The sequence below is a fragment of the Dipodomys merriami genome, unplaced genomic scaffold, assembly GCF_024711535.1.
Source record: "Dipodomys merriami isolate MVZ:Mamm:240054 unplaced genomic scaffold, mDipMer1.0.p SCAF_15, whole genome shotgun sequence".
Lineage (NCBI taxonomy): Eukaryota > Metazoa > Chordata > Mammalia > Rodentia > Heteromyidae > Dipodomys > Dipodomys merriami.
Genome location: NW_027202826.1, coordinates 9,893,779 through 9,920,507, shown reverse-complemented (window position 1 = coordinate 9,920,507; position 26,729 = coordinate 9,893,779). Strand labels below are relative to the sequence as shown.

General features: G+C 41.6%; 1 protein-coding gene across 6 annotated transcripts in view; it reads left to right on the top strand.

The window, feature by feature from the left end:
* Sh3d19 (SH3 domain containing 19) overlaps window positions 1-26,729 on the top strand; it is a 123,935-nt gene that overhangs the window by 55,399 nt on the left and 41,807 nt on the right. For 3 of the 6 annotated variants that reach the window (XM_070022195.1, XM_070022194.1, XM_070022198.1), the window contains exons 3-7: window positions 15,075-15,115; window positions 18,731-18,773; window positions 19,911-20,049; window positions 20,231-20,384; window positions 22,354-23,352. In XM_070022195.1, coding sequence (XP_069878296.1) covers window positions 15,075-15,115; window positions 18,731-18,773; window positions 19,911-20,049; window positions 20,231-20,384; window positions 22,354-23,352 — 1,376 coding nt within the window. Of the gene's footprint in view, window positions 1-15,074; window positions 15,116-17,025; window positions 17,066-18,730; window positions 18,774-19,910; window positions 20,050-20,230; window positions 20,385-22,353; window positions 23,353-26,729 lie in introns of all 6 variants that reach the window. The other 3 variants (XM_070022197.1, XM_070022196.1, XM_070022199.1) reach the window with 2 other exon arrangements.

Below are 26,729 nucleotides of genomic sequence, written 5' to 3'. Positions count from 1 at the left end.
AAAGCAAAGAGACAGGGGGACAAAGAATGGCTCAAGTGGTAGAATACCTGCCTAACAAAGCTCAGTCCCTGAGTTCAAACTCCACTATTTCCCCCTACCCCTGAAAAGAAATCCAAGCAAATAAGTACATAAATAATATTGAATAAAGGAGTGCCAACTATATTGAAGGAGAGAAAGAGAAGTGTCAATATTTTCTCCCTGCAGATTGGGTAGAACACTGAGCCTGTTTTCAACAATAGCAGCAAAGAGCAATGCCCTGTAAGAAAGGAAAAAATATTTCTTTGCAAAAAATCATTGTTTTCTCTCTAGGATGTCTGGCAAGATTGGCAGTGATCTATTCTTCTGCCATCCTTAGGGAGGGATTTCCCCCCCCCCCCCCCCGCCAGCTGTGCATCAACGAGATTAATACCTGCTGCATCAACCGAGCAAGATGCAGAAAACCATAAACAAAAGTCACATACTTTGTTGGCTTTTTGGTTCTCCTCAGGCCACTCAGCAGCAAGAATGACAGGCTCAAAGCCCAGCAAGAAGGAAAATTCGTTTCTCATGTTTGTATTTGTTTGCAAGGCCAGACAGCCTCTAGCTTTCACAATGAGCAGTGGATGCATTGAGTACATCTGCTTGTTTCTGTCCATGCTGGGATGTCAAGGTGAAGGACAGTTTTACCATGTACAGAGCAATGCAGAGCCCCAAGCTGAAAAGTTACTGTTTATGCAGCTTTTAGAGGCACGAAGGGTACCTTTGATTGCTTGGGGGTTTTTTGTTGCTGTTTTTTGGATTTTTTTTTTTTTTTTTTTTTTGCCTATTACTGACTATGGTGGATGTCAGAAATATCTAAATTCATGTCTCAGCCTTATTAGTGTGGTACACTGTTGTGCAGATGGCTGTCCCACAGAATGCTCTTCTGTGCATCATTGGTATGTCAGGAGATGAATGTGTATGCTTAGCAAGCATGAGGCTCTGGGTGAGGGGTGCCAGGGGGGTTGGTAGCAGAGTGTTCTAATACCAGAAGGAGCCTGTAAATTGCTGTCTGAAACAAAATGAGAGACTTCCAGTGATCTACTCAAAACTCTGTGATACGTTCAAATGTATTCTAAAACTCCAGGTGGGAGCTATTCTCAGCATCAGATTTGAATTTGAATTTGTAACTTTCTTTCCCAGACATGGCTATCCATAATATCTAGGTAAAAAGAAGTGTCATGGAATAGCAGTTGGGAAGTGAATTAGTGGGAAATAGGAGCTAAGGAAAATAGAATATGGAATCTTATCCCATAAACACACATTAGGAGCTCTTTTTTACCACCCTTCCACTTTTGAGTAATAGAACTCAGTGACTTACAGAGTAGCTGCTTCAACTCAAGTTTACAGTGTTAATTTAAGTTTTGTAATTTAAGTTTTGGTCTCCCTAAAGCCTTTTTGAAACTACCTACCATAATCCTCTTTGATACTGATAGATAAAATTCACTAAAATTGGATTTTTAAAAAAAATCAGAAAGCGAAAACTCAACACAGTTGATTCTAACATGTATAAGGATGAGTGAAAATAAACAAGGTAATTTTGAAGATCAAGAAGGAGGTGAGATGTTGTACGTAATTAAGACAGTGTTACAGCACTGATGGCTCACACCTACAATCAGGCAGCTGAGATTTGAGGATCATGGTTTGAATCCAGCCCAGGCAGGCAAGTCCATGAGATTGCTCAGAAAAAGCCAGAGTTGGTGCTATGGTTCAAATAGTAGAGTGCTAACCTTGAGCCAAAGATGCTTGGGGAATTGTGCATAGGCCCTGAGTTCAAGCCCCAGGAGCAACGTGTGCATGCGTACACACACACACACACACACACACACACACACACACACACACAAAACAGTGTTATATCACTAAGCAGAGAAGTTGATGATTGGAATAGAATAGAGAATCAGCATACAGGAAGAACGTGGTTCTATCTTAACTGACTAGATAGAGATGGTAGATCTGTAGAAAAAAATGGCAAAAGATTGTACTAGAGCATTTGGTTATCCAGGTTTTTTATGTTTTTAACTTTTTATTTTATAAAGTTGATGTACAGAGGGGTTACAGAAGCCAGATTAAACATGGTCATCCCTTCCCTTGCATATCCAGGTTTTTAAAAATCCACATGGAGTCTAGGCTTTTGGACTACTACTTGGGAGTTAGAGATTGGGACCAAGCCAGACCAAGCAAAAAGTTCACAGACCCCATATCAACCAATAGCTGAGTACAATGGCATATACCTGTCATCCAAGCTACACAGAAGACAGATTCAGAGGATCTCAAGTCTAGGCCAGCCCAATCAAAAAAGTTTTGAGGCTCCCCTTTCAACAGAAAAAGGTAGACATTGGCTTTCATCCCAGCCACAGTAGGAAACACAAACAGAGGATGAAGATCCAGGGCAGTCTGGGCAGAAAGTGAGATCCTATCTCAAAATAACCAAAGTATGGGCTATAGACTTGGCTCAAATAGCAGACCACCTGACAAACACACACACACACACACACACACACACACACACACACACACACACACACACACACACACACACACACACACACACACACACACTCACGCACTCACTCAATCAACATGGAGTTTGTTTTATGATGTAAGAATCTTAAGACATGAAAGTAAGCAAAACTGAAACATTTTGAAGAAATGTGTTAGAATATCTTTATGATGCAAGAAAAGTTTTTTGCTTGTTTGCTTCAATCCTGAGGCTTGAACTCTGGGCCTGGGCTGTGTCCCTGAGCCTCTTTGTGCTCAAGCCTAGCGCTCTGTCCCTTGAGCCACAATGCCACTTCCAGCCCTTTCTGAGTAGTTTATTTGAGATAAGAGTCTCCCTGACTTTTCTGCCTGGGCTGGCTTTGAACTGAGACCTTGAGATCATCTTAGCCTCCTGAGTAGCTAGGATTACAGGCGGGAGCCATCAATGCTGGCTAAGAAAATATATTTTTTCTTACTTTGGCAGTGAAAGATGTGCTGGATGAGATGTAACTCAGTGGTAAAGCACTTGCCTAACACGCATGAAGCCATGGGTTCAATTCCCAGAAAGAAGGAGGGAGAGATGGGAAGGGGGAGGAGAGATAGGAGGATGAGAGAGGAAGTGGGGAGGAGTAAGAAGAAGGGGAAAAGGCCTGTGAAGAGGAGGAGGAGGAGGAAGATGCAAGCATGATCATTTGTTGCCATGTCAGAAATCACCAGCCTGGCTGGGTCAAGTATGTCTGAGACTGTGTCATTTGGTACAACAGTAAGGATGAGTATAGGACCCTAACAGGATTCTTGCCAAAGCCAGGCCAAGTGACCTAATGAGAGGATGGAATGGAGATAGTGGAAGGTGAAGGACCTGACCACACAGAAATGGCAGTTGATTGGGTATGGAGGATGGAGACTTCTTGCTAAGGTGACTTGGCCTTTGTTCAAACGAGATTTTACAAAGAAGTGCACAGATGGGCCAAGGTGCCTGACTATGTTTGGCCAAGCAAAGAGTCTTTTGCCAGCCCAGAGTAGCACTATTTGGATAAAGGAGCTACAGTTATGTGTGATAACAGATAAATCTCAGAAACATAGTTTGAGATGACAAATAACCAAGTTGTATAAGGACAGGAACAGGAGGATACCATTTATACAAAGCAGAGGTCGTCAGATGGGCAAGTCAGACCTGCCAGCTGTTTATGAATCGGTTTTGTGGGAACTCAGCCATGCCCATTTGTTTGCATATGGTCTGTGTCTGGGCTCACAGCAAAACAGCAGAGTTGTTAAAAATGGGGAGCAGGTTGGGCCCTGGTGCTTCACGCTTGTAAGCCTCACTACGCAGGAGACTGAGATCTGAGGGTTGCAGTTCAAATCCAGCCTGCACAAGGAAAGTCCATGAGACTCTTCTCTCCAATTAACCACCAGAAAACCGCACATGGTGCTGTGGCTCAAAGTGGTATGGTGCCTGACTTGAGCAAAAATTCTCAGGAATAGCACCCATGCCCTGAGTTCAAACCCCAGAACTGACTAAAAAGAAAAACAGAAAAACAATAAAATATTTTTTTAGAAAAGAAAACAGACTAGATGACACAAGATGACATGTTACTCACTATATTTTTTTTCTATAGTATGCTCTATTTTGGTAGAGTTTGAACTCAGGGCTTCATGCTTGCTAGGCAGGTATTATACCACTTGAGCCATGCTCCCGACCCTTTTGCCTTAGTCATCTTTCAAATAAAGTCTCACATTCCTGCTCAGACCAGCCTGGACCAGGGACCTCCTAATTATGTCCTATAGTTGGGATGATAGGGGAGTGCCCCTGTACCTAGCTATGAGTTGTGAAGGAGTCTCACAGAAACTTCCTGTCTAGACTGGCCTCCAACCACTGTCTTCCTGATCTCAGCGTCCCAAACACCGAGGACTTATAGGCATGAGCCACTGGGACCCAGCTCTGAAATGTTCATTTCTGAAAGCAGAAGATTATGAGGAGGGAATAGTGAAAAATGTTCAGAAAACATTCCTGTTTCATCTCGATGTACAGTCCTGCTCCCCTGTTACTGCTTACAGAAGCTCTTCTCATTCTGTGGATTTTTATTTCCTTTTGCTGCAGTGTTACACAAGTAACCCATCACAACCTTTCTTTTTCTTTTTTTGTCCTTTTTCTTTTTATTTTTCTTTTTCTTTTTTGGTCTGTCATGTGGCTCAAACTCTGGGCCTGGGTACTGTCCCTCAGCTCTTCAGCTCAAGGCTAGTGCTCTACCACTTGAGCCACAGTGCCACTTCCAGTTTTCTGGCAGTTAATTGGAGATAAGAGGCTCACAGACTTTCTTTGCCCTGGCTGGCTTTGTACTGCAATCCTCAGATCTTAGCCTCCTGAGTAGCTAGGATTACAGACGTGAGTCACCAGTGCCCGGCAGACACCATTATAGGACACATTATGAGGCCTCTCCTTCCCCATAATGTGACCTGAAGTGACCCATCCCCACTCAGAGAGGGACTCAAACCCAACCTGCAGAGTGTAGCATCTAGCTCAGTTTATTCAAAATCAAGAGCTGTGTTGCAATCAAGATGGTGTTGCAGTCAGAGCAAGCACTTCCTGGGTAAGAATCACAGGGTCTTGGTTCTTTACTTTGGTGTCCTGTTGTTAGTTGATAAAGATGTTGAGCATTTTATATTGGCACTTTGTCATCACCACAATATAGTTCTAAACAGAATAACTAAAAAGCAAAAGATGTCGCTTGAGTTTTGTTTTTGTCCTTTTCTATATATATGTATTAAAATGCCCTGCTCTGCTGGGCTTAGTTCATCTGTGATCATCTTAGTTCATCTGTAGCACTTCTCAGCCATATGCTTTGATTCCTGTACTTCTATAAACTATAGCCTGGGTGCAGTTACTCTCTGGCATTATGTTTTGTAAGCTATAAGAGAAACATTACTTTTTCTGTAGCATCTGTAACGCTGTAAACAAGGTGAAAAATTAAAGTGTCTATAGGCTTCGTGGGGAAGGGAAGTCCTTTGGCAATGGAAGAACAAAAGGATTTAATGTTTCATGTCATCCTCCAGAGAAATATGTACGTTGTACAGTTTTATTGTGTTTTTAAGAAATATGACATTTGCATCTCCCCCTAGTGGGATGGCAATGCAAATGAAGCATTTATGTTGGGTATCAGCTGGGTAAATTGGAAGGCTCTCTCAGAGACCTGCCCCTGCCATGGTACTTAGTGCAGGGGCTTCTGTAGGCTGCTTCAAATTAAACCATCAGTACACAGCAGTTAGGTGTGGAAGAACAGCTGGGTTTGGATTGATCCCTTTTTCTCAGCTTGGGTGTGTGTGTGTGTGTGTGTGTGTGTGTGTGTGTGTGTGTGTGTGTGTGTGTGTGTGTGTGTGTGTGTGTGTGTGTGTGTGTGTGTGTGTGTGTGTGTGTGTGTGTGTGTGTGTGTGTGTGTGTGTGTGTACAGCTGGGTTTGGATTGATCCCTTTTTCTCAGCTTGGGGGTGTGTGTGTGTGTGTGCGTGTGTGCGTGTATGTGTGTGTGTGTGTGTGTGTCCGCCCATGTCTCAGCAGCCCAGGGAGAGCATGGAACTCCTGGCCTTTAAATTCCTTCCTCCTGACTCTTTACTTACTTTCCCTTGGGTTGTATTTTACATTTGTCCTTCACCTCTCTGTGGAATAATTTAGAAGTGGTTATTTATACAGATCTGCAAATCTGTATTGAAGCACCTTAGCTGCGGGAGCTGACTCACATCCATGGTCCTCTCTCTGTCCTCCTGTGATGGTTTTACTACAACTAGTAAATGTCCTTGTGCAATCAGACTTTACATTTTTATTTAAATATTTCCCTTACTGACTTTATTTTTAATGTTGGCTATTGGTTAGGACTAGAAACCACAAAAGCATACTGATTCCTGGAAGACTTTTAATTGGAAACAACTCGTGTTCAAAAACAAAAGCAAACAAAACCAGGAACTAATGACTCATATACTATATTCCTTGCTATTCAAGAGGCTGAGATCTGAGGATTGTGGTTTGAAGCCAGGTGGGCCAAGAAAGTCTGTGAAACTCTTATCTCCAATTAATCATCAAAAAGCTGTGGCTCAAGTGGTAGATGGCCTAACCTTGATCGTAAGAGCTCATGAATAGTGCCCAGATCCTGAGGTCAAGCCTCAGGACCAACATAGACTCTTATCTTCTGTTTAACATACACATCACACACACACACACACACACACACACACACACACACACACACACACACACACACACACACACACACACACACACCATTCAGTAACACACACACACACACACACACCATTCAGTAGCCTAGTTACCTCCTATCCCATTACACTCTTCATCCGACCCTAACTTATTCTATGATAAAAGCCTTTCCCTAACCAGATATCTGGTCTGGTAACCAGCAGGGCATTTTCAGCACTGGGAGCTAACTTGTGGATTAGAGTCCTCTTTACATAACCAGTCAGAGCCTTTATGTCTGCCCTGGTGACAAGATTTTGCCACTTCTGATCTTGTCCCAGTGGTAGATTACCTCTCCAGAGACACAGATAGCATTCCTGTATGACACTTGTAACTGCAGTACAATAAGAGCCACATACCAAGAAGGACTCTCTGTGTCCTCCTTCTTTAGTCATTTAGAGAATAAAGGAAATAGAAGGGGGCTGGGAAGGTGGCTCAGTGGTAGAGCGCTTGCCTTGCATGCATGAGGCCCTGGGTTCAATTCCTCAGCACCATATAAGCAGAAAAAGCCAGAAGTGGTGCTATGGCTCAAGTGGTAGAGCGCTAGCCTTGAGCTGAAGAGCTAAGGGACAACGCCCAGGCCCAGAGTTCAGGCCTCATGACTGACAAAAAAAAGAAAAAAGAAAAAAACAAGAATAGAAGGGAAGTATTGATTGTCGCTAAGGCTTCGGAGTAGAATTGTGTGTGTACACAGGACACACGTCCCTCAACTGCAACCTGTTTCCTTTAGATAATGCTATCCTTGGCCCAGGAGGCAGCTAGGGGATCTCCAGGCAGAGCCTGAAGTTCATCACCATCTCTTTCTGGGTGGTTTCTCTAGTAGGTTCTAAAGAGAAGCTCCAAGTAAGAGGTCCTCAGAAATCCAATCTCATTCTTCAAAACCTTTTGTTTTTTTTTGGGGGGGGGGGTTATTGTTTTTTTGTCTGTCGTGGAGCTTGAACTCTGGGCCTGGGCGTTGTCCCTGAGCTCTTCAGCTCAAGGCTAGTACTATACCACTTGAGCATCAGTGCCATTTCCAGTTTCCTGGTGGTTTATTGGAGATAAGAGTCTCAGGGACTTTCCTGCCAGGGCTGGCTTTGAACTGCAATCCTCAGATCTCGGCTTCCTGCTCCTGCGTAGCTAGGATTACAGGTGTGAGTCTCTGGCTCTTCAAAACTGTTCCATGTGGGAAATTCTAGCTTCTTATTGAGTTAAAAACTGGAGGACTGACGTTCTAGTCCAGCCCAGGCTGAAAAGTCCTCATCTCCAAAAGAATCAGGAAGGGTTGGGAATGTGTCTTAGTGGCAAGAGTGCGCTTGCTTCGCATGCATGAAACCCTGGGTTCGATTCCTTAGTACCACATGAACAGAAAAGGCCAGAAGTGGCGCTGTGGCTCAAGTGGTAGAGGGCTAGCAAAAGAAACTCAGGGACACTGCCCAGGCCCTGAGTTCAAGCCTCAGGACAGGCCAAAAAAAGAAAGGAAGGAAAAGAAAAGAAAAGAAATCCTAGCTTCTTATTGAGTTAAAAACTGGAGGACTGAGGTTCCAGACCAGCCAGGCTAGAAAGTCCTCAAGAGCCCATCTCCAGTAGAATCAGAAAAAAAAAGTTGGGCTTGGGTGTGGCTCAGCTGAGCAAGCACCAAGTTCTGAGTTCAAACTCCTGTTGATAATCCTAATTTGACTTTAATATCCTTTTGTTACCAAATGTGTTCTTGGTATTCCATGGAAAAGTTTTCCAATGGCTTTGCAATAAACAGAAACTAGCTGGCAGGAGGGCTGCTAGCCCAGCTTGTGTAATGGAGACATTTCTAAATATTTGCAGAAAAGCTTTGTGCCTACACACTGCAGGAGCTGCAGTTGCAGTTCCCAGAGGAGAACAAAACTTGTGTTGTCAGAATGAACTCAGCCTTTTCCCATGTTTCCTTTACATTCCTGGCCTACTCCTCTGCTTTAAGAACTGCTTGTTTTTGAAGTGTCTGGTGCAGTGAGTTTTTACAAATGTATTTGATTTTATTAGTAAAATAAAGTTTGTTAAAGCCCTTAGTTCACATAAGTACATGGACTAGGTTTTGCTGTTTTGTGTATATGTAGTATCCTGTTGTTATTTTCTCAGCTAAGTCAATCAAGCTTATTTATTCTAGCTTAGACATCACTGAATATTTAGTAAAAGAGAGAACGGTTTACTTGATCTAAGACTTTTTTTTTTCTGTCATTGGTGGGGCTTGAACTCTGGGCTTGGGCGCTGTCCCTGCGCTCTTCAGCTCAAGGAGAGAGCTCTACAGCTTGAGGCACAGCGCTACTTCCGGTTTTCTAGTGGTTTATTGGAGATAAGAGTCTCACGGACTTTCCTGCCTGGGCTGGCTTTGAACTGTGATCCTCAGATCTCAGCCTCCTGAGTAGCTAGGATTACAGGTGTGAGCCACCAGCGCCCTGCTTGATCTAAGACTTTTTTTTTGGGGGGGGGGGTCCGGTCGTGGGGCCTGAACTCTGGGCCTGGGTGCTGTCCCTCAGCTCTTCAGCTCAAGGCTAGCGCTCTACCACTTGAGCCACAGCGCCACTTCCGGCTTTTTTCTTTTTGCTTATGTGGTGCTGAGGAATCGAACCTAGGGCCTCATGCATGCAAGGCAAGCACTCTGCCACTGAGCCACCTTCCCAGCCCTGATCTAATACTTTTAATCAAGTGGACAAACTAAGAAATGAGTGGCCAGAGCATTCACATTAACAATTTTTGTTAATTAATTTACTGTTATTATAAAGGTGATAATACAGAAGGTTTACAATTACATGAGTCAGGTAATGACACATTAACAATCTTTAAGCCAGACCAGGTAGGCAGGTATACTTCTAGTCCAGTTACTTGGGAGACGAAGGTAAGAGAATTCTGTGAGCCTACAAGTGCCAGATCAGCCTGAGCAAAATACCAGACTGTGTCTCAGAAACAAACAAGCTGTTTTTAAAACATTTTTTGTTGTGTGTGTGGGTTAGATATTGTTTTGTTTATTGCGATAGAGTCTCTGTGTAAACCAGGTTAGCCTAGAGCTGGTAATCCTCCTTTCTCAGCCTCCCAAGTGCTGAGATTACAGACATACACCACTGTGCCATCTTACTGTATCTTAAACAATTTTTGTACTTTAAATTAATAACATTTAAATTTATCCCTTTTGGGGGGAAACTATTGGCTTTTGTATTTCATATGAAATTTGGGCTTCAGACTGACCTAATTTCTTCCTAAGTCTTTGGAATTATCTACTAATATGTTGATCCATTTTCAGATGCTTGAAATATGTATTTGCTTTTGCACTAAAAAAGATGACAGGCTCTCATCCCCTGTGGCAGTTTTATTTTCATCTCATAAAGAATGGAGAAATGTAATTCTAACCTTTTTTCTTCTGTTGCTGTCTTTCTACTAAACCTATGGGTCTCTCCCTTGCTTTTTATTGATGGTAAGTGTTTCTAAGAGGAGAATAGCACATTGGTTAGCTGAGATGACTTTGTTCTCATCTGGACAGCATCACATGATGAAGTTAAGGCATCTTGCCACATGTCCTCAGGCACGCACACAGGCCCTTGTTTGTAACATATTTTGTGGTGGGCCGTTTCCAATGTCAGCTGCTTCTAGAATTCTGGGTTTTGTTACTGATTTTTTTTTTTCATTTTGGCCACATTATCAGTAGTCACCACAAACTCATGCTATACAGCTCTAACTTCTAGTTCAATACTGAGTGATCCAGAGTGAGCTAGAATGCTACCCAGTGGAAGCCTGATATATTTGTCTGCATTAATTGCAACTCCATTAAATAATTAATTCTCCCATTTTTACTTTAATAAATTGACCAGATGGTATATGGAGTCTGTTGCTCATTTCTTCCTTTCATCCTTCTTCCTTTCTTCTCCTATATCCTTTATATGCCCCCAAATTGGAATAATCCATTAACCAAATAAGTATTTATATGAATCTTGCTTTGATTTTCAGTATCTCCAAAGGAAATGAGTTAATCTGGACTTGCTTAAAAAGTGTTTATGCACTCAGGAAATAAAAAGGTAACTTAAAGCTAGAAATTGTATAGTTAAAATCTTTTCTTAGGATTGACACCAGAAAGCACTCCCAGGAAGGACTGAAGGTGTGCATGGCTCAAGTGGCAGATGCCATGCCTAACATGGGTGAGGCCCTAATTCAAACTCCAGCACTGCAAAACGAAAAGGTACTGACACTGTAGGAGGTAACACTATTGCCATCTGCAGGCCATGCCTGTCTTTTCCATAATAAGAACTAGAGGAGAATAGATTGCATATTTTGATGAGAACTTGTATATTGTAGTACTTTTCATTCTTGGTGTTTGTTTCTTGTTTCACGGATGTTAGGTCTTTCAATATAGACTCTCAGTTGGGAAACATTTGCCTTTAGTTTTCCCTTCTTTAGTGTGATCAGATGACTCTTGAATTCCCACCAAGTTTCTGTGTCAGTTTCTCTTGCCAGGTGCTGTCCCCTGCCAGTATCCTGTCTGAATTCCACAGGAAGTGTCCAAAAGATGGTGTCACCCCATTTCGTGTAGTTTTTAAACAAAGATGACAGTATTTAGGGAAGAGTATAGGTTCTCTTTCCTTCCTCTTTTTTTCCTTTTCTTTTTAAGAACTTACCATATGCTGAAATCATTGTTAAGCACAGTGATGGGTGAGACCATTGTTTTGAGGATGTTTCTTTCTTATGTATGATATATTTTATGACATAGAATGTGAACATTAGACTCCAACACAATACTTAATTTGGCTCCAGTATAGCAGATAACAAAATAACTGAATAGACAAATTACCTCTGAAATTCTATGAAGGGACATTTAAGTTTTGGTATCTGTTGCCAAATTAAGTGTTGTAGTCTAAAGCACCATCTCATACTAAGGCCCATCTTGCCAGTTTTCTATCTGTGGTTGGTCTACATTGAGTTCCAGATGTTCTTCAAACTGAATTTGTTTTAATGAAAAATACCTTTCTGTGTATGTCAATGGTGCTGGGGATAGATTCCGGAGTCTCATGCCTGTTAGGCAAGTACTCTACTATTGAGCTCTATCCCCAGCCTTTTGTTTTCTAAGACAGGGCTTTATGTAGCTCATACTGGTCTTGAATTCCATGTAGCTGGAGTTTTCCTTGAACCATCCTCTTACCTCCCTCTCTTTAATGCCCAGATTACAGGTGTATACCAACATACCCTGTGAAAAATACCCACTTTAAACATTAGACACAGACACTTTTGGCAAGATTTGTATATACAAGATCCAACTGGGGCCAGGTGCCAGTGGCTCATACCTGTAATCCTAGCTACTCGGGAGGCTGAGATCTGTGGATCATGGTTCAAAGCCAGCCTAGGCAGGAACGTCCATGAGACGCTTATCTCCAATTAATCATCAGGAAATCAAAAGTGGCGCAGTGGCTCAGGTGGTAGAGTGCTAGCCTTCAGCTGAAGAGCTGAGGGACAGCATCCAGGCCCAAAGTTCAAACCCCAGGATCGACCCCCAAAAAAGATGTAACTGAGAATTGAGGCCAACAAGATGAAACTAGCAGCAAGGTTATTCCTGAGGATTTGCTTATTAATTAGTTTGTAGGTAGTGTCACTGGTACCATGTAAGTTATATTTATTTCTGTACATGAGTAGGATTGGGTTCACATTAGGAAAACAAGCACATGATTCAGTTGAGTGAACTGCACTGGAAACATAGTAGAAGACATTATTCTTGAGAAGCTTGAAGTCTAATTAGGGAGTCAAGACACGAATAAAGAGAAAAAATCTTGAAGAACTGAGACAGACATGGCAACATAATTCTAATTTTAAATGTGCTGGAGTTCTAAGTAACATAGTTGAAAGTCTCATCTGAAATCTTTGAACTTTTATGGGATTTCTTTTTTAATAGACTTAAGGAAATGGAAAACTAATCTACAGAGCCACTGATCCATGACTGTTATGTGAAAAGCATCCAGGGAAGGGTAACGTAACAGTCCAAAGAGCCATGTTTTCAGTGAGAATAAAAACGTATCACCAAAGCTTGTAGGCAGCCATGCATCAGAAGCTCACATCTGTAATCCTAGCTACTCAAGAGGCTGAATCTGACGATCACAGTTAAAGCCAGCCTGGGCAGGAAAGTCTGTGAAACTATCTCCAGTTAACCACCAAAAAAAGTTAGAAGTGGAACTGTAGCTCAAGTGGTAAAATGCTAGCCTTCAGCAAAAAGGCTAAGCAACAGCACCTAGGCCCCAAGTTCAATTCCCAGTATGGCACACACATAACACCAAAACCTATGTAGAGTATTAATGTAACTTAAATAGTAAGATTTTTGTTTGGGTTGGGTTTTTTAATATTATTATTATAATTTGCTTCTCCTCAAAAAAGATGAGATAGAAAACTCTCTGATGGAATTCAGGGTTGTATTATCCATCTTAATGACCACAATTGGTCTATCTACGGTGATGAGAAGATAAGTGATCTTAGCCCGCAATAACTTTCCTCTAAAGACTTACAAAATCAGTTCTGTAAATTCTTTGTAGTTTTGTTATGGTTTATAACTTTAGCAAAAGGTACTCTGGAGTTGAAGGTTGTAGCTCAATGGGAGGATATATGCTTAGCATGCATGAGTCATTGGCTTCCTGTTATCCCTTCCAGCTGTTTTTCTTTTCTTTTTTTTGGGGGGGGGGAGGGGTCCAGTCATGGGGCCTGAACTCTGGGCCTGGGCGCTGTCCCTCAGCTCTTCAGCCCAAGGATAGTGTTCTACCACTTGAGCCACGGCGCCACTTCCGGCTTTTTTCTTTTTTCTTATGTGGTGCTGAGGAATCGAACCCAAACCCAGGGCCTCAGACATGCAAGGCAAGTGCTCTACCACTGAGCCACCTTCCAAGCCCCAGCTATTTTTCTTTATAAGCCTTTATTCTCAAACTTGTAAACTATGGAGCTTCTCAGAAATTCAGGACTGCAAGAAGATAGTTTGCATTCTCTCATTTCAAGTTAGCTATGTTTTTTTCTTTCTTATTATTCTTTATATCTGGCCTATATGGTTAAAATGCTGGGCTGGAGGCATGGCTCAATTGATAAAGCAGCCACCAACCAATGGTGAAAAACTGAGTTCAAACATCAGTACTGTGCAAAAAAAAAAAAGGAAATATTTAAGAACATTCTAAAAAGTATTAAGTTTTTTCCCTAAACCATTTCATTACACTTTCAAGGTTGTATCTTTTTTCCAAATGTTTTTAAAAGCAATTAGTGCAGTTGGTTTGAATAAAGACAAAACAGAAAGCAAAACTCCTTCCCCTTGATGTAACTGCATAAACTTTTGTATCTAGAGAGTCTTAACCAATGAATCAACACTCGGAAGCTATTGTAATTTGTTCAACATCCCACAATAAGGGGTAAAATGAGAATCACTGGAGAGAACTCAGAGCAAGCCAATTGCTTCAGTGGAAGTTGATAATATTTAAAGTCTAATCTGAAATAAATGTGTTGATCCTTAGGTGAAACTGACTACTCAGACAGTATATATAGATCTGGATGAGGAGACAGAAACTTCACCATCAAGCAGGATGATGTTCAGTGTGAAAAATAAGCTCTTCTGAACTCTGTGTCATACTATGATAACACATGATGTGCAGGTCTCAAGGGAACATGTGAGATGTCAATTTCTATGAAAGCAATTTTAAAGCAAAATTTTATTCACAGACCAGATGTTCCTCATCAGTCTTCTCATTTCCCATAAAACAGCTCAATATGAAAGGCAATTATTTTTATTTTTTATTTTTTATTGTCAGTTGTGGGGTTTAAACTTTGGGCCTGGGCACTGTCCCTTAGCTCTACAGCTCAAGGCTAGCTCTTTACCACTTGAGTGGTTTATTGGAGATAAGAATCTCAAGGCCTTTCCTTCCCCTGGCTGACTTTGAACCGTGATCCTCAGATAGCAGCCTCCTGAGTAGCTAGGATTACAAGCATGAGCCACCAGCGCCCAGCTAATTTATTTATTTATTTTTTTTCTGGTCATGGGGCTTGGGGCCCACTGCTTGAGCCACAGCGCCACTTCCGGTTTTCTAGTGGTTTTATTGGAGATAAGAGTCTCACGGACTTTCCTGCCCAGGCTGGCTTTGAACAGTGATCCTCAGATCTCAGCCTCCTGAGTAGCTAGGATTACAGGCATGAGTCACCAGCACCCAGTTAAATTTAAATTTTTTATTATTCTGTTTTGTTAAGAGTATAAGCCTGTACCTGGCATATCTAACTTGTTGCTTGGCACCATACTGGGTCCCAGAGAAGAGCCAGCTTTATGAATAACTCTTCTTCAAAGGACTGATGACTGTGTAATTTGTTTTCTTTCATTCTTTTTCTAGCCAAGGACCTTTGTCATCCATCAGAGCAGTGATCAAAAGATGTAAGTTTGTTTTGTTCTCCTCTGTTTTTTCTCTGTTGTAATTTTAGATGGTGACTTAGATTTTTAGCAAGCAATTGTATTTGTTGACTCTATGAATAACTTCACATTTGCACCTTATCCTAACCTGAAGTAATAAAGCAGTTCAGACAAACAGCTAGTTTTTCAGTGTCCATTTGTTGATAAGCCAGTTGTTCAGAGTCACATCTTTTTTATATATAATGACACTTTTAAAACAAAATTTGCTATGGAATTACTTCTGTGATCAGATATAATTTTATATGGCCATTTTCTACAATTAGGAACATCTGGTAAGCTTAAAAAATAGTAAGCCCTCTTCTTTCATGAGCTCTATTCACAATATTATATAAGCTAAAAAATTCCTATGAAAAGAGACTCATATGGATATAGGTTCTTTGTACTTTGTGCCTTTACCTCCTGGTTTAAGTGTTTGTTTTGGTTTGGTTTGGTTTTTCCTTTTTCTTTTTGTGTTGGTACTGGGGCTTGAGCTCCAGTCCTCGAGTCTCAAGTTTTTACACAGCTTTTTGACTTACAGCTGGCACTCTACCAGATGAGCCATGCCTCCATTTCTGGCTTCTCCCTCATTATTTGAAGATAAAAGTCTCCAAAATTTGTCTTTCCAGACTGGCTTTGGTTCTCAGATCTCAGCCTCCTGAACAGTTAGGATTGAATGTGTGAGCCACCAGTGCCCAATGACTTCATTTATTTTACTTTATTTTATTTTATTTGGGTTGTGGGGCTTGAACTCAGGGCCTAGGCACTGTCTCTGAGCTTTTTCCCCTCAAGAACAGTGCTCTACCACTTCTGGTTTTCTGGTGGTTAACTGGAAGTAAGAATCTCACAGACTTTCCTGCCCAAGCTGGCTTTGAACCACAATTTCAGCCTCAGATCTCAGCCTTCTGAGTAGCTAGGATTACAGGCATGAGCCACTGGCACCAGACTTCATTACTTTTTCAAAGCAAGGGTCTGCAACTGGGTGCATTTCAAATTCTTACATCATTCTAGTTCCAACCAGAATCATGACTAAAATTAATTGTTGTATTCCCTAAGTATCTCGCTATAGTTTTTTGTTTGGTTTACAAATCTTAATTAGATAAATCTGAAATTTCATATTCTTCATTCACTGACTCGTGTGTGTGTGTGTGTGTGTGTGTGTGTGTGTGTGTGTGTGTGTGTGTGTGTGTGTGTGTGTGTGTGCGTGCGTGTGTGTGTGTGTGATAATAGGGTTTGAATTCAAGACCATCAGCCAGACTCAGCCCAATTTTAATTGGTTATTTTTAAGATAGGTTCTTGATTCCTGCCTTGATGCACATCTGGACTGAAATCCACCTATCTTAGGCTTCCTGTAGAAGCTGGGATGAAAAGTACATGCTACCATACCTGCATCCCACCTTTTAAGATGGAATCTGCCTAAGTTGTCTTGGAAGCATGATCTTCCCAGTCTTGGCCTCTCATGTAACTTAAGATGGAGGTGGGTGCCACTGTACCCAGCTTTAAGAAAATGTAGCAAATACTGATTATATATACCAGAAGTCAGGAACTCTGTCACGTGCTTATAAAATAGCACTCTCTTCACAGTCAGTCTCTACTGAAGTAGTAAGTTGATTTTGCCAAGATGGTTTTTAGATATTTTTTTCTTTGCACCAGAGGCAGATTTTTGGACTCTGATTGTATGTGTGAATGATCCAGTCTGTACAGATATTGTTGTAGCCATGTATTTCTTTGCCCTCTGAGTCTGTGGTTCATCAACTTCTCTTTTCTAAGAATGCAGAGTGGGGAAAAACAGTGTCAGCAAGACAGTCCTGCTCCTAATGTCCTTGTAGAGAGAGGCAGTGGGGTTCACTCTTTCTTCTCCCTTTCCCCTTCTATAACCCCTTCTTTTTCTCCTTTAGCACTCATGAATAGTACACGACAAAATGACCCGTGGAAGAGGTATGTTTGTGACAATACCATGAAGCCAATAACTAACATAAAGCTGGTCCCAGCTTTAGTAATTGATGTAATGTGATTTGTAGCATATTACCACATCCTATTGGGTGAGCCTTGGACTTAATGAAGACCTTCCTACCAATCAGTTGCCACATGCATGGCACTATCCTCTGTTCTCTTATATTCCAGTAGATGAAATGTACCTCACTTAGGTGTAGCTCTTGGTAAGAAGGTAACATTCAGTCAAACCAGTTGACACTAGGGAATAACAGCATCTTCTGTGCCAAGATCCACGGGTCAAAGGTTTGCTTTGCTAGCTCCGGACAGGTTAGATGGCACAGCTCCATCCCACCCCAAATTTCATTCCCACCTTTTATTCCTACCTCCAGCTCTACCTCATTCAGCTATGGCAGCCTCCTTGTTCAGGGAGAGGCTGAAAAATAGAAGAAAGAAAATATCCATGCTTCCAGTCTTTTCAACTCAGAAACACTGAAAAAATAGAACAATGAAGTGAAGAAAGCAACGGGTGAAACAATTTATAACTGAAACCAGTTCTCCCTTTGCACAAATCTTTATAGTATAATATGTGAATATTTTTCCCTCCTGAAAGGCCTCTTTAGAATGAGGTATTGAAAGAGAGAGACAGAGAGCAAATCCAGGTGCTCCAATGTCTCATGCCTATAATCCCTAGCTGGTTGGGAAACAGATTGGGAAGATCACAGTTTGAGGGTAGCCAGGGTACTGTTATGCCTCCCTATCATCCTAGCTATGACAGAAAGCCTAAAATAGGAAGATTGCACTCCAAGGAACACAGGGGCAGGAAGAAAGAACCTATCTAAAATATTACCAGGGTACAACAGAAAGCTGGAGGCTTAGTTCAGTGGTCACGTACCTGCCTAGAACAAGTAGAAAGCCTGAGTTCACACCTCAGGACTGTCAGAAGGATAAAGACAACTTTCTATATTACAAAATGATCCAATATATGACATATGTTCCATCTTGTATGATTAAGTCTTGATTTGCTTTATAAAGGAAAATTTAGGGGAGGAAATTAAACTATTTAGCTCTCTGAGATTGAGACTTTAGGGCCAAATCAGTACTTAATATATAACAATGCCTTAAAATACATTTAAGTAATTTGAACACCTTTTACATTTATTATTTTAATTATTAAGACTACTTAAAGATTATGAAATCAAGAGAATGATGGAAGGAGTGATGCTGATCAAGATACATTATACACATAAGTTGACATGCTGAATTGAAACCCCTTCATGCAACTATTTAAAGATAATAATAAAGTATAATATGATAAAATGAAAAGATTATAAAACTCCAGACAAGTTAGACATAGCTTAGGATATTTTTCTTCCCATTATTATTTTTTGTCATTACCCTAATGTTCCCATCATACAATCTCTATTTAATAGTGTAATGTACTTAATAGCTATCTTCTTTTCTCTGTTCATTTCTCAAACTATTTTCAGAACTACAGAACGTGCTTTGGGGAGTTTCTGAAATCTGTGTTTTCTTATGCAATTTTAGCACATAATTATAATGTGTGCCATATAAAAAGTTTTGAGTTATTTTTCTGATGAGAGATGTTAAAATTCATATATGCCATGATGTTTAGTATAAGTTAACTTTTGTTTATTCTTTCTTCTATAGCTTCTCGAACTTCTATTCAGAGTGAACTTCATCGAGATAGAAGGTATGGTTTTATTTATAATAGAGGGAACATATTTATATGCTGCTAACTTTATTGAGATAAAAGTGTGTCCGCTGGGAAGGTGGCTCAGTGGTAGATTGCTTGCCTTGCATGCATGAAGCCCTGGGTTCAATTCCTCAGCTTCACATAAGCAGAAAAAGCTAGAAGTGGTTCTGTGGCTCAAGTAGTAGAGCATTATTAGCCTTGAGCTGAAGAGCTAAGGGACAGTGCCAAGGCCCAGAGTTTAAGTCCATGACCGACAAAAAAAGTGTGTCATCAGTTGGCAAGTTAAATATTTCTCTTTCACAAGAAGTACTTACCTTCATCCTGCTTCATCAATACATTTCCTGCATTAATCTGTAAGTTTAAGGAGAAACATTTTGCTTGAGAGAAACAAGATAGCCCTGACAGGTGATCTTTTGAGTAATTATTTGTTGAACTCAATTTTTTAAAGTGCTTATTAAACAACTGCTGCAGATAAAGCATTTTAACTGCCTCTCAGAAATGCTTTGTACCTCAGAGGTCCTTAATAAATGTAGCCTAGATAAGTAGATGATGACAGTATAGAAAATTGATCAGAAGAAAAAGAAAATGGAAAAGAGACAGCAGGCTAGATAGGTGGCTGAATTGATGAATGGTGGATAGTTGATTGGGAAGAAGGAAGGAGGAGAGAGTAGCTTCATAGTAAATGAAAGGACTAATGGACACACAGATAAGATGACGGATGGATACATTCAGCATGTACTTCATATTAACAGAAAATTAAACCATTCCATTGACCAGTATATTTTCCCATCATTGGCCACACATTTGCTATATGCTAGACAGCAGTGGAGCCCTGGAATAAAGAAACTATGGGCCTTAATTAATCTAGCAGAGTTCAATGTGCTCAGGCTCCATTTTCAGCTCTTTCGAAACAGCCATGGCAATGGGGAATGGCCACCGTTGGGTCCCTTAAAGCCTAGCTGGTTGCACTATTAGACCATCTAGGCCAGAAAACTTATTTCTATGACTGTGGTAGTTCCCACTGCCTTATTGTGTAGTGGGTGTCTCCCTGAGTCTTTGGACATTTTCTAATAGAAAATAACTTGGTAATAACCTGCAAAAGCAAAAAATCTCACTAGAGCTTCTGTCCTTCAGGCGCCCGGAGATCACCATCGTGGCTGCAGAGCCTCTGAGGCCAGCCTCCTGGTTCCCAGGAGCCGCACCCCCAGGACTGGGGTTCCCACCTACTCCCGCATCAGGCCCTTGGAGACCAAATGAGCTAGTTCCTGCAGAGGTAAGGAAATGCCTCATCCTTGCATGTACAAAGGGGTTTCAACTCAACCTGTCAATGTATGAGTACAATGTATCTTAAAGAGTTCATTTTATTTTTTTAAAAGATTGAAAAAAAAATCAAACCTCTCAGCCTCTTGGCTATGGCCTCCAGAAGTCTAAAATTTTCATTCTTTATTTTGCAGCTCCCACCCTCATATGAGCAAGTCATAAAAGAAATCAACCAAGTTCAAGTTAATACTACAAACAATAACAATGCTGCTGCCACACCGAGGAGCACTAGCACTTCTGCCACTCAGACCGACTTCCCAGAAGAAATAGACAACAGTCTGCCTCAAAGTAATGCAAGGAATCTGACTTCCCTGATTCTGACCTAGTGCTAGGGGAGTAATCAGGAGGCTCCTAGCCTTTCCCATCATTTGTGATTTGTGGATAATTTATGGAGCTCTGCTTCGTACTCATTATGATCACTGTGTGCCTGCTTCATTTGGAGTGTAGTGGTTATTATAATAGATCATTCCTAACAGCTGCAGCCCCACTCTCTTGGGCTTGTCCTATTTAATATCACAGAAACATCATCCATCTAACTCATGGCACATGTTACTATGGATTCCTTTTATTCCCATTGAGAAGGGTTTTATACTTGGCAACTTCAGTCTGATAGGATACGAAGATTGAACAATCTCCAGCCTAAGGAAAGAAGTTCACAAGCCACAATCACTGGTGTATGTCTGTGATCCCAGTTGTGAGAGAAGCATAAATAGCAAGATTGTGATCCAGTCCAGAGGGGGCAAAAAGAAAACAAAAATGAGACCCTATTTAACAGATAAAAGCATAAAGGGCCAGAGGCCTGGCACAAGTGGCAAAGTGCCTTCCTAACAAGCACCGAGTCCTGACTTAAAACCCAAGTTAGGTTGGACAGTAATGGCTCATACCTGCAATCCTAGCTACTCGGAAGCTGAAATCTGAAGATCATAATTCAAATCCAGCTTAGACAAAAAAGCCCAGAGGACTCCTATCTCCAGTTAACCACTGCAAAGCTGGAAGTGGTAGGGTTTAAGTGTAGATTATTAGCCTTGAGCAAAAATGGTAAGCAATTGCTTAAGGCCCTGAGTTCAAGCCCCAGTATCAGCACACACACACAAAAAGTACATTTTAGCCTGGTGCTGGTGACTCATGCCTGTAATCCTAGCTACTCAGGAGGCTGAGGACTGAGGATCTAGGCTCAAAGCCAGCCCAGGCAGGAAAGTCGGTGAGACTCTTATCTCCAATTAATCACCAGAAAACTGGAAGTGGCGCTGTGGCTCAAGTAGTAGATCGCTAGCCTTGAGCTGAAGAGCTGAGGGACAGCGCCCAGGCCCAGAGTTCAAGCTCTACAACTGACCCCCCCTCAAAGTGCATTCAATCTTTTTCATTTTAAAAAAAAAGTAGAAAGGGGTGAAAAAAATATTTAATTGGAAAAAAAGTACCTCCAAAAATAAAAATAGCTGGGGCCAGGGGGTAGTAGGTGGCTCAACTCCTTGGGAAGCAAAACTGGGAGGAATGAGGATCAAGGCCAGCCCAGACACAAAGGTAGACCCCATCTAAACCAAAATTTGAGCAAGGTGATGCATACCTATTAACTTAGGTCTGTAAGAGTTGTTAATAGGATGATTACAGTCCAGGCTGGCCCAGACAAAAATTGGAGATCCTATCCAAAAAAATAACTAAAGCATGGCTCAAGTGATAAATTGTGCCCAGCATGCATGAGACTCCAAATCCCAGTACTACTGTCCCCCCTAAAAATAAAGAAGTTGAACATGGGGGTCTGTACCTTTCACCTTAGCTATTCAAGGGGCAGAGATAGGAGGATCACAAGCCCAGGTCAACCCTGGAAAAGTGATCTTAAGACTCTCCCAGAATAATAAAGAACTGGATGTGTGACTTAAGTGGTAGATTGCTTGCCTAGCAAGGGTTTGACCTGAGTTTGGTCGCTTATACTTTGAAGGGAGGAAAGGAGAGAAAACAAAAACTTTTTAAAGTATTCTATTCGTGTAACAGTAAGGACTAAGTTGCTTTGTAAAAGAAAAGAAGATGTTGACATTTTGAAAATCAGATAGAAATGGTTTGTTTGATGTCTAATGAGAATACAGAATTTGGTGGAGAAATTTAATATTTCCCCAGTGGTTTTGGCATCACTTTTTCCTAAGCAGGGAAATCCCAATCTCTTTGGAGCCTATGTTTGTTTTTAAAAGATCCGTGTGTCTTCTAGAAGTTTCTCTATTCACTTCTAACACTGCCATTCCTTTTTGTTCCTTTGGATCTCCAGCACGACAGGCTTCGCTACAGCCTTCCCCAGCAGCCTTCCCCGCTGATCTCCAGAGGAATACAGCCCCTCTTATAGTCTTTGATATTCCTGAAGAACAGAACTGTCCAGGAAACCCCAGTGCTACAAGATGTCCAGTGCCAAGGCCAAGATCAAAAAACAACCTCAGACTAGCAGCCAGAGAGACTAACATAAGAGAAAAAAATCACCAGAAAAACAGCTCAGTGGACCCCGAAGAGGCGTCATCCCCAGGCTGGTCCTCATCTCTGCTGGACAGAACCAACGACTTGGATAGTCAGGCAGTGATGTACACTATGAACCCAGAGCAAAGCCAAAATAGTATTGTTTCGAGAGTCAAAGCATTTGAGGGTCAAACCAATGTGGAAACCTCCCCGGCACTGCCTAAGAAACCAGAAATTACCCCTCGCACACTCCCCCCAAAGCCAGCCGTTTCCTCAGGAAAACCATGTGTGGCCCCCAAACCAGGTGCTGGCACAGCTCTGGGAGACTGGGATACTTGGACTGAAAACAGACTCAAGGTGACCTCCAGGCAAGGGCTCACTCCATACTTGCCACCACAGGAAACAGGAAACATCCCTGTAACCAAACCTGAATTGCCAAAGAAACCAACTCCTGGCCTTATTCGAAGTGTTAATCATGAGATTTTGGGTGGGGGCCTCCTGGCTGAGAGTGCTGGTGTAGGGAAAAAAGTCCCAACTCCTGCCCCTCGGCCTTTGCTGCCGAAGAAATCAGTTTCCTCTGAAAACCCCACCTGCCCTTCAGTTCCTCCAAAACCCAGCCCTGTTCCTTCTGGACTCTTGGTGTCATCACAAGCCAAAGACTTCAGGTCACTGGGAGAAGGAGCCTTGGCTAATGCTCCAGCCCCAGCTCTGCCAAGCCGGCCCCTGGGGGACATAGACCTCATCAGCTTTGATGATGATGTTTTGCCCACCTCGTCTGGGAACCCAGCTGAAGAATGTGTTGGTTCAGAAATGGTTCTAGGTAAGTGGGGGAGAACTACACACATCAGAGGTATCTTGAGTCACACTTGTCTTAAGTGTGGAAGGGGTGTGTGTGTGTGTGTGTGTGTGTGTATAGATAGGGTGAACAGAGAAATTAATAAACAGAGAAGACCAGATAGTGGTAGCTCACACCTGCAATCCTGTCTATTCAGAGGCTAAGGTCTGAGGATTGCAGTTCAAAGCTAGCCCAGGCAAGAGAGTCCTTGAAACTCATCTCCAGTTAGCCACACATGCACACACAAAAGCTGGAAATGGAGCTGTGGCTCACATGGTAGAGTGTCAGCCTTGAGCAAAAAAACTAAGGGACAATGCCCAGAAGTAAATAACAATAAAAATAAAACAAACATAAAGAAAGAGAGACGGGGCTGGGAAGGTAGCTCAGCGGTAGAGTGCTTGCCTTGCAAGCATGAGGCCCTGGGTTCGATTCCTCACCACCACATAAACAGAAAAAGCCAGAAGTGGCGCTGTGGCTCCAGTGGTAGAGCGCTAGCCTTGAGCTGAAGAGCTGAGGGACAGTGCCCAGGCCCAGAGTTCAGGCCTCATGACCGGCAAAAAAAAAAAAAAAAAGAGAGAGAAAAAAAGAGAGACAGCAATAGCATAAATGATTTTTTTATTAAGCTGGACCAGTCTCCTACTTTATGCCTTCTAATTTTGTCTGAAAGCTGTTTTGATAACTATCTTCTTCATTCTAGATAATGTGTTTATGCTACCATTTCTGAATTCAGTCCTGATTAACTCTATCTAATGCCTTAATCAAGATGCGAATTTTCTTGATCATTTCTTCTTTGCCCTACATCCTCCCCCTATATTTTCCATACTTTTACTATTTCAGTTCTTTTTAGGATTTACTTTTCTGTAAATAGATGTATGTCTTATTTCCATAATTTTATTCAAAAAGTAGCACTATTGTGTATAGCTATTTTCAAGTCATTATTTCCTATCCTTCTGGCAGTTACAGTTTTATTTGCTTTAACTTTTTCATTTGTTGATGATGATATTTATATTTTGCAAGTTTCGAGATCAAATCTTTTGCTATGTTAATGAGTAGGCTATAAATATTAAAAATAAATAGGTTTGAGGAGAAAGGAGAGATGCTGGAATTCAGTGATTACTATTACTTTTCCTCAAAGTAACGGGACTGGGACCACAAACTGACCAGGCTGTGAGGCTAGTTTCTTTTACACTGACAGGCGTTCAGTTCTTACATTCAAAGGATGGAGGAAGGCTGGAAGGATGTGGCATTAGAATAAGTAGCAGCTTCCCATAGATAGAAAGCATGCCATAGTCTAGCTGGCACGGGGGGGCGGGGGGGAGGAGTAGAGTGAGAGGGGGTAAGGAGGTGGGGGGAGGTGTTTGGCCAAGTGGAGACTTCCATAAGACCCAGAACCCCACCACAAGTTGCAAGATTTTTTTTTTTCTGTAATCTTCATTGTAAGACTTTTCCTGCCACCTTCACTCAGCATCTTCCCTTGGGAACACAAATTTTTATAAATAAAATTCAGCAGTTGTAAGCTGGCTCCCAAGATCAGAACAATTAAATTTCCAAGAGACAGAAAATATGTTTTCTTTCCTCTGGCTCTTCTGGAAGTAAAGCTTATCTCTGATTTGCCAAACTAAGCTAATCTACTTGTCTTTGATAAGATTCTTTGACTGTTTACTTCTTTAGGTCAAGTATGTAAACATATAAAGTTACAAATAGCAAGCATATTTATGAAATGTTTATAAAGCACATAACCTTGAAACTGGCTATGGCCTATAAAAAGACATAGCTCTTGTCCCCAAAGACTGGAAGAAAAAAACATCCAAATCTATTGCAGGTCCTGGGCCTTGAACTCGGACTGAGATAAGTTAATTAGAGATAAGAATTCTTGGTCTGGGAAGGTGGCTCAGTGGTAGAGCGCTTGCCTTGCATGCATGAGGCCCTGGGTTTGATTCCTCAGCACCACATAAGCAAAAAAAGAAAAAAGCCGGAAGTGGCGCTGTGGCTCAAGTGGTAGAGCGCTGGTCTTGAGCTGAAGAGCTGAGGGACAGCACCCAGGCCCAGAGTTCAGGCCCCACGACCTAAGGATGAAATAAGACTCTCATAGATGTTGCTACTGGGCCTGGCTTTGAATTTGATGCTCAGATGTCAGCCAAGTGGCAAGAATTACAGGTGAAACCACTGGTGTCCCACTCAGACATTCTTTGATACAGCAAATAACTGGTCCCAGTTTTTAAATGAAGAAAATAATGCTGAGGGAGATCAGTGCATACCACCATAGAGCTAACCGTTTTATAAGCCTAGATTCAAATGTACCTTTTTATCCTAAATCAAGTTTATTTTTCACATTTGCTATGCAGCATTTTCAGGACTCCTTAAACCAAGCAACACTTAAGAATGTCTTTGTTAATATTTTCTCTCCTTTTTTCCTGCCAATATTGGAGTTTAAGTTCAGGGCTTCATACCTGCTCAATTTACTTATTCTGCTGGCATTTTACCACTTGAGCTATACCTCCAGCCAAGCTTTTTGCTGATTATTTTGAGGATATAGTCTCTCAGACTTTTCTGCTAGTACCAGCTTTGAACTAAGATCCTCCACTTCTCAGCCTCTTGAGGAGCTAGAATTACAAGTGTGAGCCACTAGTACTAGTAGCTCCATTTTCTTATTTCAATATTTTTCCTGTTGCAAGCCTCAGAGGAATGCAGGGATGGATAAACCCAATAGCAGTAAACAGTTACAAAACAGAAACCATGCAGCACAAAGAAATACTACCCTTATTTAGAATCTATGGGATTGGTAACCTAGTTAATAAGTACTAAGAATTTATTCTGTACCATCAGACGGATAGATAATTATAGTCATCTTCCAGAAGGAAGGTCCACAGTACATTTAGCATGAATACAGGGTGTGTTTCATCCCCAGCCTTAGTGTTTTCATTTCTCCTACTTCATTGCACAACATTTAATTAGTAGGGTAGTCTTCTAGCAAAATGTGTAATTGGTTTGACCTGTCTGCCTTTAGCCATTGCTCTTGAGTGTGGAATTAACTGAACTGAGTATCTTCTTTGTACACCTGTACCCATCCTGTGTATTTAACACCTCCTTAACCATTCCATTACACAGATGGAGAAATGTAGGCTTGCTGTTTAGTCTGTCAGGCTCTGCCACAATTGCCTTGTAACTTGTGACTTGGGTCAATTTACTTAACCTGGCAGTGCCTAGGTTTGCTCATCTAATAGATGCCATAATAAGTCTCCACGTGGAGAGCACTGCAAGGACTATCATTGTGCAGAAAACCTTCTGACTGAGACAACGTGGTCACTACTTAGAAATTTTTGTTGTTGGTGGTGGTGGTCTTGGGGCTTGAACTCAGCCTG